At 34.7% G+C, this 13,182-nt stretch overlaps 2 protein-coding genes across 6 annotated transcripts in view; one reads left to right on the top strand and one right to left on the bottom strand.

Annotated features, from left to right (window-relative positions):
• Nucleotides 1-13,182, bottom strand: part of conv (convoluted) — a 378,533-nt gene that overhangs the window by 32,724 nt on the left and 332,627 nt on the right. The window lies entirely within an intron of this gene.
• qvr (protein quiver) overlaps nt 1-13,182 on the top strand; it is a 34,323-nt gene that overhangs the window by 3,011 nt on the left and 18,130 nt on the right. For 4 of the 5 annotated variants that reach the window (XM_065224782.1, XM_065224781.1, XM_065224780.1 and 1 more), the window contains exon 3: nt 9,271-9,324. In XM_065224782.1, coding sequence (XP_065080854.1) covers nt 9,271-9,324 — 54 coding nt within the window. Of the gene's footprint in view, nt 1-8,628; nt 8,680-9,270; nt 9,325-13,182 lie in introns of all 5 variants that reach the window. The other variant, XM_065224783.1, reaches the window with a different exon arrangement.

The raw sequence follows: 13,182 nt of genomic DNA, 5'->3' as shown, positions 1-13,182 counted from the left end.
GGTACGAATTTCGACTACAATGTGCAGTAGAGTGATGCAAAATTTGAAATTTTCGCTCCACAATACTTAAACGATTCCAAATCGGATCCTGACTAACCTCTCAAAGTTTGAACCCATTTGTTGAGAGACTGAGATGGCACAAACAATTTGAAGTTTGTATGGGAATTACTATGGTAAAACCAAGATTTTTGTTCATGTCTATCTAATAATTCATCATATCGGTCTGCTTCAAAAACTTTCAACTGTACTTGTAGGAAATTTTTCCAGCTACAACTTTGCTGAAGACCACTTTTTTATTGAATGCAAGGATCGAAAGTTATCAATGATTCAATGCGCTGATGTCTTATGATCATGCTCAATCAACTGCTCAGCAGGCAACATTGGTGTTTCTGGGGCGTTGAATAGGACACAAAAATCATGGCTACTATGTCACACTGCAAAATACAGTGTTGCGTACTGAGTAGCTGCTTGATCATGTCATAAGTTTACCAATCTCTTAAATAATTAATAACATTTTGCTGTCTCGTTTTACATAGAAACAATTTTCAGCAAAGTTGTAGCTGAGAAAATTTTCTATAAGAATGGCTATCGAACTGTTTTGCAGCTCAATATGGAAAAAGTATAGATGGCAATGAACAAAAAGTTGAGATTTCCCATAGTAATTTACATGCAAACTTCGAATGGCTTGTGCGAAGTCTGTTTCTAACCAAATGAGTTGTAACTTTGGGAGACTAATCAGGACCCGATTTGAAACCATTTAAGCACTGTGGAGCGAAAAAGTCAAATTTTGCATCAGTCTAATGTGCAGTCTTTATCAGTGTCATTGCCACTAAAGAGTTATCAAAATCAGAGTTATACAATGAAATGTTACTCACCTTTTGAGCAGTTCCAAGCAAAATAACGAAAAGTTCAAAAACTTGACTGAAGCTTCGTGTTGTACGATTTTTGTGAATTTTTAAATGTCCATAATTTTAAATATTCTAAGAGTTTTCATTTTTCATGAGATTTAAAAAAAAAAAATTTGCGACATTTAGGATTTTTTTTTAATTTGGTAGGTATGTTTTTCCAGAAAAAAAAAATATTAAAAAAATTCAATGACGCCATTTTTAAAATTTCACAAGATCCAAAATGGCCTAATTTTTGCAAAAATATGTCCAAAATAAACGTCATTTGGCGTTTCATTTTCAGTTCAGTTCATCTATCGTGCGGACTCTGTTGAATTTGGTTACGAAAAGCAACCGTAGAAATGTTGAAATCGAAGGAGTCGTGGATCGTGCTGGTACCGTAATCCAGGGGCAAGTTGATCGCTTAATAATGTAAATAGAGAAATAAATTTCTGCATTAAACGAAATTGACAGACTAATGGCATTAAAATCAGTAACTATGAGGTCTTTATCATTCTGCATGATTACTTATTATATTGACTGTCTTGTTTATTTTTATTATTTTCAAATTTGGATTTCAAAAATATCGAAATATCAAATTACAAAATATTGAAATTGATCAACCCCTTAAATTACATTTGAATAAATTTCTAGTAAATGTTATTATTAGATATGGGTTCCCTGAATCCGAATCAGATGCCAAAATCCTTGTGCGAAGTGCATCTTCACCAGAAATTACAAAAACAGATTCATAAAATTAATAGTTGCGCCTAAAAGTAGACAATTTCTTTAAAAATCACCGTAATTTTCACAGAAAACCATTGATTTCTGGGAGCGACCCCGGCGTAGTGATTAGAATGCATAGCTCTCACGTCAAAGTCACAAGTTCAAATCTCACCCCCAGACAAGTCACTAATGACCCAAGAGCGTTAAAGTGACTTTAAAAATAATAATAATAAAACATTGATTTCTCCAAATAATTCAGTTCCATTGACACATAGTTTAATACCACACATACCACTTTAAAGACAATGGGGCTTATTACGGATGTCACTTCACGGTGAAAACTTGTCACTTGTCGTCACGGTGAAGTGATTCCCATTTGATTTATACGGCAATCACGGCTCTTATTATGAGTATCACTTCCTTATCACCGTGTAGTGACACCCGTAATAAGGCCCAATGACAACAACCGTTTCAAACCTATGACCGTTTATTTGAATGCTATTGAACGTCAATTAAATAAAATTGAAAATCGTGCAGTAAAATCTTCTTTTTTGTTATGAGAAACTCGTCAAAGCAATCATTGGAGTCTTATGATAAAATGTTATCAGAATTTATCTTGATGTATTTCACCGAAAATGTTCTAAGTGACAACTAAAACCGCTATCCATAATGATCAGTTTCATCAATTTGCCCCCGAATTAAGGTAATAATTTTGCTGCGCGCGCACCAAGATGTAGCAAATTCCTTGTTCGCAATGGTCTCTCTGGAGCATACCTTTCTAGTTTTCCTAGCATACTAGGCGATTCGCCACCACCCAAAAATACTTTAGCTACGAAGCCTGAGCGATAGTGTGTCTACGTTCTAATGTATTGTGTTGCCAGACTTCCACCATCCGAACCTACTTCCGACTGTTAAGAAAATCATGACTCTTTGTTGTTACTTGGGAACAGTACAGGGTATTCAGACAAGTTGGATCACGGAATTCATCGGCAATCCTGAAGATAATCTCGAGTTGTTTGTTAGCTTTGGCGATGAGCTCAGAATAATGTAACTTGAATTTAGCCCCGTAACGTGGGTAGATCACCTTTTCGTGGTACGTTACGGGATGTATGATCTACCACCGATTCCTAGTCCTAACTACTTCAAACTAGGGGAACAGTATTTTTCAGTAATCAAAGGAACATATCTTAGTCCTTCATTCTTTTTATGCCATGTTAATAGTGATAAGTGCTCGGGTTGCCTGGACCGAGGATGATCTTGAAACAAGGAAAAATGAGTTAGTTAGTCTTCATCTTCATCTATTTGAAGTGGTTGAGACTAGGATTCTGATACATGGTCATTATCGGACTCATTGCTTAATTGTTGCCAATTGAAAATGCCGTTTTAAGTTTTTAAAAGCAAATATAAAATATTTGGCAACACTGTAAGAAAATAATAAATTCATATTAAGATTCCTTGTCCAATTTTCTCATAAAAACACTCTGTAACGTTAGTTGTAGCTTTATTTGTTCCGGAGATATTGATAAAAGAAAGTAGTGCTTTCTTGAAAATCACGAAAAATAGAAAATGTTCCCTTGGACCGAGGGGCACAAAACTTTGGATTCATAAAAGTTAGACCAAAATAAATATCTCCTCCAAATTTGGTCCAAATCGGAAGAGGTCAATTTCATGCGTCTCGGTCACTTGGCGCTGAACAACCCACATATAGTATGATGCAAGTGCGTACCATTTCTTCTTCAATCGTTACGACCAAACTGAACATAATGCCTTACTCCCAATAAAAAAGAACAGAAGTTATATGCCATATGAGATATCAACCATATTGATCGGAAAAGCCTTGGAAAAAGCTTGCCTATATTGGTACGTGTCCACAAACGCACATACAGAAATCACCAAATTTCGTCTTGCCGAGCCGATTTCTCTTGTTCAATTTATTTCTACGATGTTCTAATCAAGCTGTCTACGATGTTCTAATCAAGACCAGTCTTGTAAACGGTCACGGTAGTCGACACATTTTCTGTGATAATTGACTGCCTTTGCCTCCGACACTTGCAAAACAAGCTATCATAGTACAGTACCAAACTAAAATGTCATATGACAGGCTCTGTCATACGACACTGTCGCCGAAGACCGTCACGAATGTATGTATTTTAGTTTTTCTCATAATAAGAGCTGCTGATGGTGTGCTTAAGTGATTTCTGAAAATAGCAAGCAATGATGTCCTAGTAATAATATTTCTGATCAGAAATGGTTTGATTTACACCAAATTGAGGAATTACAACGAAATCACACATGTCATATGATAGCTATTTTGATAATTTTCTTTTAGCTCGAATGTTATTCTACCTCTCGTGTTGTGTGAGAGAGACGACGGTAGAGCATGAGTGTTCAAATAAAAACAGACTGTCGCGCACGACAACGAAGCGAGTGTAGTAAAAAACGTCAACTGTTTCAACCCCTGATCAAGACTGATCAATTGATAATATTTGAAAATGGTAGAAATGTGTGTGTGGCTGATTATAGGTCACAGACGGAAAGACGTGTTGAGTCCAATTTTAAAACCGACAAGGTATTATCTGTTTCTATGCTAACAAAACACGCCGAAAACGACGCAGAAATCGTCGCCATAGGAATTTGTATGGCGACCGTTTTCGGCGTGTTTTGTTACCAAAGAAACAGATAATATCAAAGGTAATAAGGACGAATCACGATTTTGGTGTTTGGTGTATACATCGTTAGATGCATTTGTCTACTTAAAAATGGCATCAAACGCGGTTTTAGTTTTATTTATGTGTTCAAAATCTTTAAATGCGTTAATCTCCGTAAATAAGATCTAAATCGAGATTTTAGAAGTGTTTGAGTGTTCGCAAAATGTTTAAATGCGAAAGCGGTGGTACTCGGATATGGTCTATCGTTGGCAGTGCCGTATTAACGGTAGGGTGATGGTGAGCTAAAGCCCGGGCCTCCAATTTGAAGGGGGCCCCGGCTCAGAGGCATCAATTATAATGTATGTGAAAATCTATGATTTCGACTCTTTAGGGTTGCATCAACCAGGTCCACCTTCCGACCAGACCTTCCGATTAAATTAAAATAAGATATTGGTAAACGGTTTCATACAGCTTTTGAAATACCCACGTTGGTGAAGTTTGTGATCTACATTTAAATGAATTCTGTAATGTGTACGTTTGGTTAAGTTTTGTATAAAGTTCTTCCGATGCACTAGCACTAGAAAATCATCTCGCAACAGCACGAATTTTAAGCCAGAAGTAGATGAGTTGTAATGCTGATTTATTCAATTTTGTCTTAATTTGGGCGATATTTGAAAAAAAAAAACGGAGTTTAACTTTTTCATCTGTCGTTCAAAAAAAAAATGCTTTCCTCGACATTTTAAAAATAGTCTCTAAAGTTGCACTTATGATGAACTAACATAACATTGTTAAAATTAATCATAAAGTTCAACCTTTTAGCATAACTAGCATTTGCTGTACAAAATAAATAATGATATACATATGCACTAGGGTGTCCCAAAATTGCACTATGTCTGGAAATCTGGGGGCTCACCCTCCAAATGATAGCTAAGGGTGTTACAAACAAACTTTTGTATGGCGGCAACTCTGGGAAATGTTGTTTAGAGGTCGCCCGACGAGATTTTTGAAAAAAGTCCATTTTTCATAGCTATTATCCAATAAATATTTTTAGTTCTTTAAATTTCAGTTAAATCTCACCCTTTTATATTTTTCGCAGATTCCCAAGGGTCAAAACTATAAGAGAAACAATTGTTACGGCATGTTCTGTGTCCAATTTGTTAGTTACAATTTTTCAAATTCTCTAAAATGATGTTTTTTGTTGTACATTACTGCATTCAATCATCAAAAGTGGGTATCAAACATAGCGCTATTATCAATCAAATGCAGTTAAAATATGGGAAATTTTATAAGCAAAAACTTTGCTGAAGAGACTTTAACCTCATTTTCAACCGTTAAAAAGTTATTCGTGATTTACTGTGGAAAGAAAAGTTCAGAATTTCAATATTGCAGTATGTCCCCATCAGCAAATCAAACTATCATTGAAATCGATAAATACAAATCACCTACTTTGTTATCACTTGATAACATTTGTTTTGAAGTTTCTAGAATTCAATAGGAGGATATATGAGCGGAGAGGGAACACAAAATTTATTAGTTTCCATTTGATTGCCGTAGCAAGCAGAACCAAAAAAGAAAATCATGTCACCAAAAACCAAGCTCAACTCGGATCTCATCACCGGTATTGCGAGGAAGCATTTTCCCAGAAACCGTTTGCCGTCGGAGTTGGACATCATCAGGTACTTTCGATTCAAGCATGAAATCCAACAACTTTCAATCGGACAAAGTATTCAAGTTGTGGCTACCGAAGCTGTGGATATTTGGAATCAAGCCGGACTTTCGCACCAGCTCAAGCGGAACGTTGTTAGGAGGGTTGCCAAGCTCGTTGTGACATGGCAACGCCAAAGTAAGGCCTTCAAGAAGAAAAATCAGAGCTATTGCCAGCTTTGAAGATGTGTAGGATGCGGTTGAGTTACTTCTTCAACATAAGCGTGAACCACATCGATGAAGAGCTACGAAACGATACTGTCCGTGCAGAATTCTGGAGCCAGCAGGTGACAAACAAAGTTCCGGTTGAGTTTCCGAAAAGCTTCTCAAGCAGTGTACCATTGATATGCAAGCAGCTTCGGTAGCCACAACTTGAATGCTTTTTCCGATTGAAAGTTGTTGGGTTTCAATCTTGAATCGAAAGTACCTGATGACGGCCAACTCCGACGGCAAACGGTTTCTGGGAAAATGCTTCCTCGCAATACCGGTGATGAGATCCGACTTGAGCTTGGTTTTTGGTGACATGATTTTCTTTTTTGGTTCTGCTTGCTACGGCAATCAAATGGAAACTAATAAATTGTGTGATCCCGCTCCGCTCATATATCCTCCTATGGAATTCTAGAAACTTTGAAACAAATGTTATCAAGTGATTTTTCTAAAAAATCCCATTTTTAACTACATGTTTGATAATAGCGCTATGTTTGATACCCACTTTTGATGATTGAATGCAGTGATGTACAACAAAAAACGCCATTTTAGAGAATTTGAAAAATTGTAACTAACAAATTAGACACAGAACATGTCGTAACAATTTTTTCTCTTATAGTTTTGACCCTTGGGAATCTGCGAAAAATATAAAAGGGTGAGATTTAACTGAAATTCAAAGAACTAAAAATATTTATTGGATAATAGCTATGAAAAATGGACTTTTTTCAAAAATCTCTTCTGGGCGACCTCTAAACAACATTTCCCAGAGTTGTCGCCATACAAAAGTTTGTTTGTAACACCCTTAGCTATCATTTGGAGGGTGAGCCCTCAGATTTCCAGGCATAGTGCAATTTTGGGACACCCTTATATGCACTGTAATCGGTTTTCCCAAATGTGATAATTACACAGGATATTTAATGCAATGAAGACCACCAACTTAATTAAAATTAGTGCAAAATTATTTAAGGGATGCTGTGATCCAGACTTAATTTATTATTTATTGCGAAATATTGATGAAAATTGATTTCAACACTTTTATTAACCCATTCGCTAGCATGAGAAGTCGTTTACGAATTTAGCTTAGTAAGATTGAATGTATTTTAGATTAGAACCAGGTTCGGAGAAAAAATCAAACGAAAAAGATTTATTAAGTCTTGTTATATCATGGAAGATAGAATTTGAAAAATTAAAACAAATACGGGGTCCCACCATAAAAACTAGACCAGGGCCCCCAAGGGTAGTAGACCCTGATCAATGGGCTTTGGCATGATTATTCAAATGTATTGAAAATAATTATTTGGTTTGGTGGTCGAATGACACATTTAGAAGAGAAACTGATTGTGTCCCCATTGAACAGTGAGCTAGAAATGTAATCTAGCAGGAATAAATTAATAACGCTCTGGAATTGCATCCGATAAAGTGTATGTCTTCAGCAAAGTTTCTTGGGTTTGTAAGGACTATAATTTGGAGGAAAAACATAGTTGAAATTATTGCCGTATAGATGGCGCAACAATATAGAGATTTTTTAATTTATCTGAAATTTACGATTTTAGAACTAATTGCTGTAAATTCATTTAAATGAATACTTTTATCATTTTTCGTCTATAATTATAGGTAATTTTTTTCGGATTTTTCTTGAAGAATGTAATTTGTTTTAGAGTAGTACAAAATAAATAACACTCAAAATTTTCAGAAATATCAGAAATAAATTCCTCAAACATGCGCCAAGTATATTAAGGAGCATTTCCCAAAACAAAGGTGCATTGACCGGTGCGATTCATAATATTACACATACTGATCTGCTTGTTCCAAATCCGAATATCTCAAATATATCTGAATATACCTCTGAGATTATTTGATGGAATGTAGTCAATGTTCATTTTGTATTACTGATAAAATTTTGCGTTCACTTGAGCTTTTCTTTTTCTCTTTCTTGATTTGTTTTCCGTCGATCTTGTTTTCCGTACTGAGTACCAATGCTACCGACGCCAGGGAGGCAACTCCCATACCTGGACCCTACCTATCGACTTATCAACTTATGACCCTGGTACCAACATTAAGCTTTGTTGAGAAAATTATTTCTGAATGTCAGTTTTTTTTTAGTGCTATTCTATTTTCAGTACTCTTAAATAAATTGAAAAATGATAAAAGAAACGTAAATTTTAGATAAATTTTCCAATACTCCTTATATCTCAGTTACTTAAATTCGCAGAACTTGTATGTATTCAGACATTTAAAAAAAAATATGATCCACAACTTTGTTCAAGTCGACAAACCTCTAAGATACAACGAGCTGGAGAAAATTGATTTATTTTTATTTTTATTTTGAATTTTGATCATGATGGCATCACTAAGGTTAAATCTCACAAATATGGTAGTAAATTATATATTTTTTTTAATATTATTCCCTTTAGTTATTTTTTTTTTTTCATTCTCATTTATCTCATATTTTTTCACAGTGATCATCTTTGCATTTGTTCAGTTGAGTTCAGCCGATAACTGTTTTCCGTGTAAGTTTCCTTAGTTTGTTTAATTTCCAGTACTTTGATGGTTTGTGTAGTTAATTTGAGCTATTTATCATTATTATTTCGTATGTTTTGATTACTTATGTTGCTTATGTCTGCATTTATTAATACCCAGTAAAGCCTATATAACTTGGTTATCTAAACGCTCGCATCGAAGCTGTAGAAACGAGGAATGGATGCAATTTGGGTTTTATTCGCAAAACATCGATGAAGCTATTTTTTTTTAAATTGTTTCCAACATTTCAGTTTTTACAGGAAATTGATAAAACATGTTTAACACTTAAACTCAACTTAACATTCAGTTGTAGGTTTAAGATAATAAAAGCGTTACTCAAACAACTACTCTATGGTTCATGTATGGTTAATAAACTTTTATTGCGTTATTTATACGAGATGAAAAAAAAAAACGTGCACATAAAACTTAACTTGCAATCGCAAAACTACATATTGTTCCGAGTTTTCGCACCACTAATTCCACAAATTACTATTCTAACTACTAAACTATACAGACTGCTTACAGCACACAAACTTTTCTTCTCTTTTCCCTCACCTTAAAAAAAACCGCTTCCATCCCAGCGCTAGTAGGAGTGTTTTGGTTTTGGATTCCACAGGTGTCAGCCGAGTGCCAAAGTAAGCCAGTTTATCTAACCTATTAATTTAACACACACGCACATCCACCACCCACCCCAGTGCTCGAGTGCATGGCTTCTCTATGTTTCCATCGTAGTTTAGCACTACTGCTCTTTTAGTGGTAGAAGCGAATAGCGTATTTACCTAGGTACAGCTTTATTCGCTTCGATTCATCACCCCAAATTGAATTTTCGTACCCACCACTTCTTATGTTCTAGCTGTCTTCCGCCCAACCAACTGCATCTTTTCATTTGCAACATTCCGGCTAAAGTGTCCCGAATTGGCGTGGCAGCTGATGTGTTGCTTTCAGATCGTGTTTTTCTCACTCCGTTTTCGCTTTCCTCCATCGCCCCCATTGGTCATATTGATTTGTTTATCAGCTAAATTTGTTTATAAATTGCCTGTTTATAATAGCGAAGCTGTAGATGATTTGCTCCTGTAAGTGTTTGTATGTATGCAGCGTACGTATTGTTGCGGATGTTAATAAAAGAAGTGTGTATAAGAGCGAGTGCTTCGAGACATTTGTTTGGTTGAAGAAGTCGCTTGCGCCGGCTGAAAGAGAAACAAATGTGTTTGATTTGAGACAGTGCGGGTGTCCGAATGAGGTTGGATCGTCTGGATGCGAACGAAGAAAATTCGATAAATCTTTTCGAATAGAGAGCGCATATTATATTGAAATATAAGGGGATAGTAGATTAAGTACTATCTTCGGCAATACGGATTCCTACCCGGTAAACTAGAATGTACAAACTATCATTTATATTTTTTTTTATTTTACCTAGCACCAAATTAATAAGCAGTATAAAAATGTGTCTAGCTTAGCTCAGCCGGTAAGGAGCTGTCCATTAACAACGTAGACAGTTTAAGCCATGTAAAGTAAAACCATGGTAGAGGCGGTGGGTTCGATTCCCGGTCAGGTCAAGGCATATTTCGGGTTTGCGAATACGAATACCAAAAATGGTACAGGCCAAAAAAGCTTTCAATTAACAAGAAAACTGACCCCAGAATTGTGTCTTTGGGTGAGAAAACCACTCTCTAAAAGTTTGGCGTTTTTGGTTCAAAACTTTGATGAGCAGGCGTTTTTGGTTCAAAGTTTTTATGGGGTTTTTGGTCAACATGTATGAGAAAATGATACCCCTTTTGAATTGGTTCATTATACTCGATTTAGCTTAGAATTTCAGGACTATTTGTTTATACCATAAGAAACAATTTTGCTAAAGACTGCATCATGTTCTGTTCTTTGAGATAATGAACATTGGGGCAAGTAGAATACGAGGTAAGTGAGAGGTGGATACAGCCATTCCATAGCAAAACGATATAGTGGTTCTCAGAATTTCGTAACAATTGGCAGTTTTGTTCCTTATCGAAAAATATTAGACCCGTATTTTTTTATGTTCTCATTAGAGTGACCATTTTCCTGTTAGGGTGGTCCAAAAAATCGTTTTTTTTCTATTTTTTTCAAAAATGGCACAGAACAAAAATAAAAAAATAAAAAAATAAAAAAAAATAATGAATTTTATTTCAAACCAGCCATGTGCATAGTTGGAAACCATAAGATTGTCTTATCAAAGCATTGATTCTAGTCCAAATATGGACTAGATATGGAGTTCTAAACAGTCCGTGAAAGATGTACTACCCAAATTTAATATAAATATATTCTATTTGAATTCCTATGCTATGAATCACTGTAGTAATTATTATTTACACATCACGCAAAAGCAATCAATAAATTTGATTCAAGTTTCTATGAATGTCATGGTAGTCTAGGATCAGAAATTGAAATAAGTAAGTAATGTAACCATGTTACATTCGATATGTATCAATGGAGACGCAGGGTAATCTAGTCGTATTGGAGTAATTAGCGAAATTTCTACACATGATAATTTCAAAAAATCGGAACATAAAAACGAAGAAAAATACATTGCTAATTTTTTGATATGTTGTGTAGAAAAGCCTAAATTTTCAAAAAAAAAATAATAAAAAAACGTGTCACGCCCATTGTGTACAAACCATGAAAACCATAAAAAAAACAAATACAAGCAAAGTTCTTCTATACAAAACTCCAATTTCCAATTTTTTCCCAACAAAAAAATCATATTTTTTTTAAAAGTATTTTTAATAACCTTTCATTTGATATTTTGATCATTCAAAACGGGTCAATGGTTCAAAAGTTATGATTTTTTTAAAAATTCCATTTTTGGAAAAAATAGAAAAAATCGATTTTTTGGACCACCCTACAGGAAAATGGTTACCCTAATGAGAAAATAAAAAAATACGGGTCTAATACTTTTCGAAAAGGAACAAAACTGCCAATTGAAATGTTTTGCTATGGAATGGCTATATAACTATATTTAACAGGAATTTCTAGGGTCAAAGCCGCCTGAAGATGAAAGCTACAATGCTACCGCTTACATTGTATACAATCAAATTATTATTGTTTTCATCCCCATCTCAAGGAAACACTTTTTACTGACCTGTCAGTTTGAACTAGCAAATAAGGTTACACGCACTCATCTGTAGCATCTGAAGCATTTAATAAACATTTACTTGATATAAGCCTGTTCTGCTGAAATTAAAATAAAAGTTTTAGATAGTTTGCATCTATAGTACATGAATCCCAGAAGTCACGGTATATTGCATGTCCCGGGGCCTATGAGACCTATCAAAATTATGTAATTTGGTGTACTTGTTGTCTTTTCTGTTCAAAAACTTTACATGTTATATACATCTAATGATCAAATGAAATCAACCAAGCTATTTCAGTAATAATTGCACATGCAACATTTTTCGCGGTGTTAAATAATGTGTATCAAATAACTGCATCCAGATTTTGGAAAAAAACGAACAATATGTATTACCTGAAACTGTAAGAAGTATTTTTACAGAACTTTTCGGGGAAGTACATCTTTGTTTGATCATCAATTGAGTGGACTACAAAAATAAATAAAGGAATAAAACACATATTAACTTATATGTATATGCAATGTATATGGCGTTATTCATAAATTACATCACGAAAGGTTTCCTGTTGGGTACTTAAGAGGTGCGAACATTTATGATGTATTGTAAAATGTAAAAAAAAAACTTGAATTCACTAACTATACTTACCCCTCCTCCTGAAGTGCTACCTTAAACTCTGTTTAAATAATTTATTCTGTCCTATACGTATACAAAGCACTGTCTATACAAAGTGTTACGGTATTTTTGGATGATTCATATAAAAAAATTGTACTTCAAGCACTTAAAATATGATAAATTATGTTGATCTTCTGCCATAAGTTTGTATTTTTCGATAGTTTTATTCGAAATCCAAAATAGGTCCCTTGCTACCTTTAAGGCAACCTCCATACTCTAAAGACATGACTCCCCCCTTTTTTTATCAAATTGCATGTGCAAATCTTCATGACTAGCATTAAAAAACGATCTGTGAAATTTCATGCAAAGGTTAGGGTCAATAAAAGCATTTGTAGATGCTTTTGTGTTAGATTTATCTATATTGACTCGATATCTTTATGTTACAATGTCTCGAAAGATCGCAAATAATCGCAGCTAATTTGTTCACTAAAATCTTCTGTACACACGTGCCGGTAATGCTCAATATAAGATATCACAGAACATTACAGAATATGTTAACTATTTTACCATTGCAGTCATAGCTGAAAAAACAGTTAAATTGGTAAAATACTTGAACGAAGTCAAAGTTTAGCAAAATCTACTGATATCCTGTGGAATAAATACTTCAATATCTGCTTGATCAATGTACATTTATTTCAAACAAATTCAATCATCACAACAGCAAACAGAAGCAAGAAAATTAAAACGACCACTTTGAGTGAATCTATACGATTCAAAAACAGA

The sequence above is a fragment of the Ochlerotatus camptorhynchus genome, unplaced genomic scaffold (assembly GCF_037179485.1).
Source record: "Ochlerotatus camptorhynchus isolate MF236.1 unplaced genomic scaffold, CSIRO-AGI_Acam_v1.1 ptg000215l, whole genome shotgun sequence".
Lineage (NCBI taxonomy): Eukaryota > Metazoa > Arthropoda > Insecta > Diptera > Culicidae > Ochlerotatus > Ochlerotatus camptorhynchus.
The sequence above is the reverse complement of the archived record's forward strand: the minus strand, read 5'-3'. Positions and strand labels throughout refer to the sequence as shown.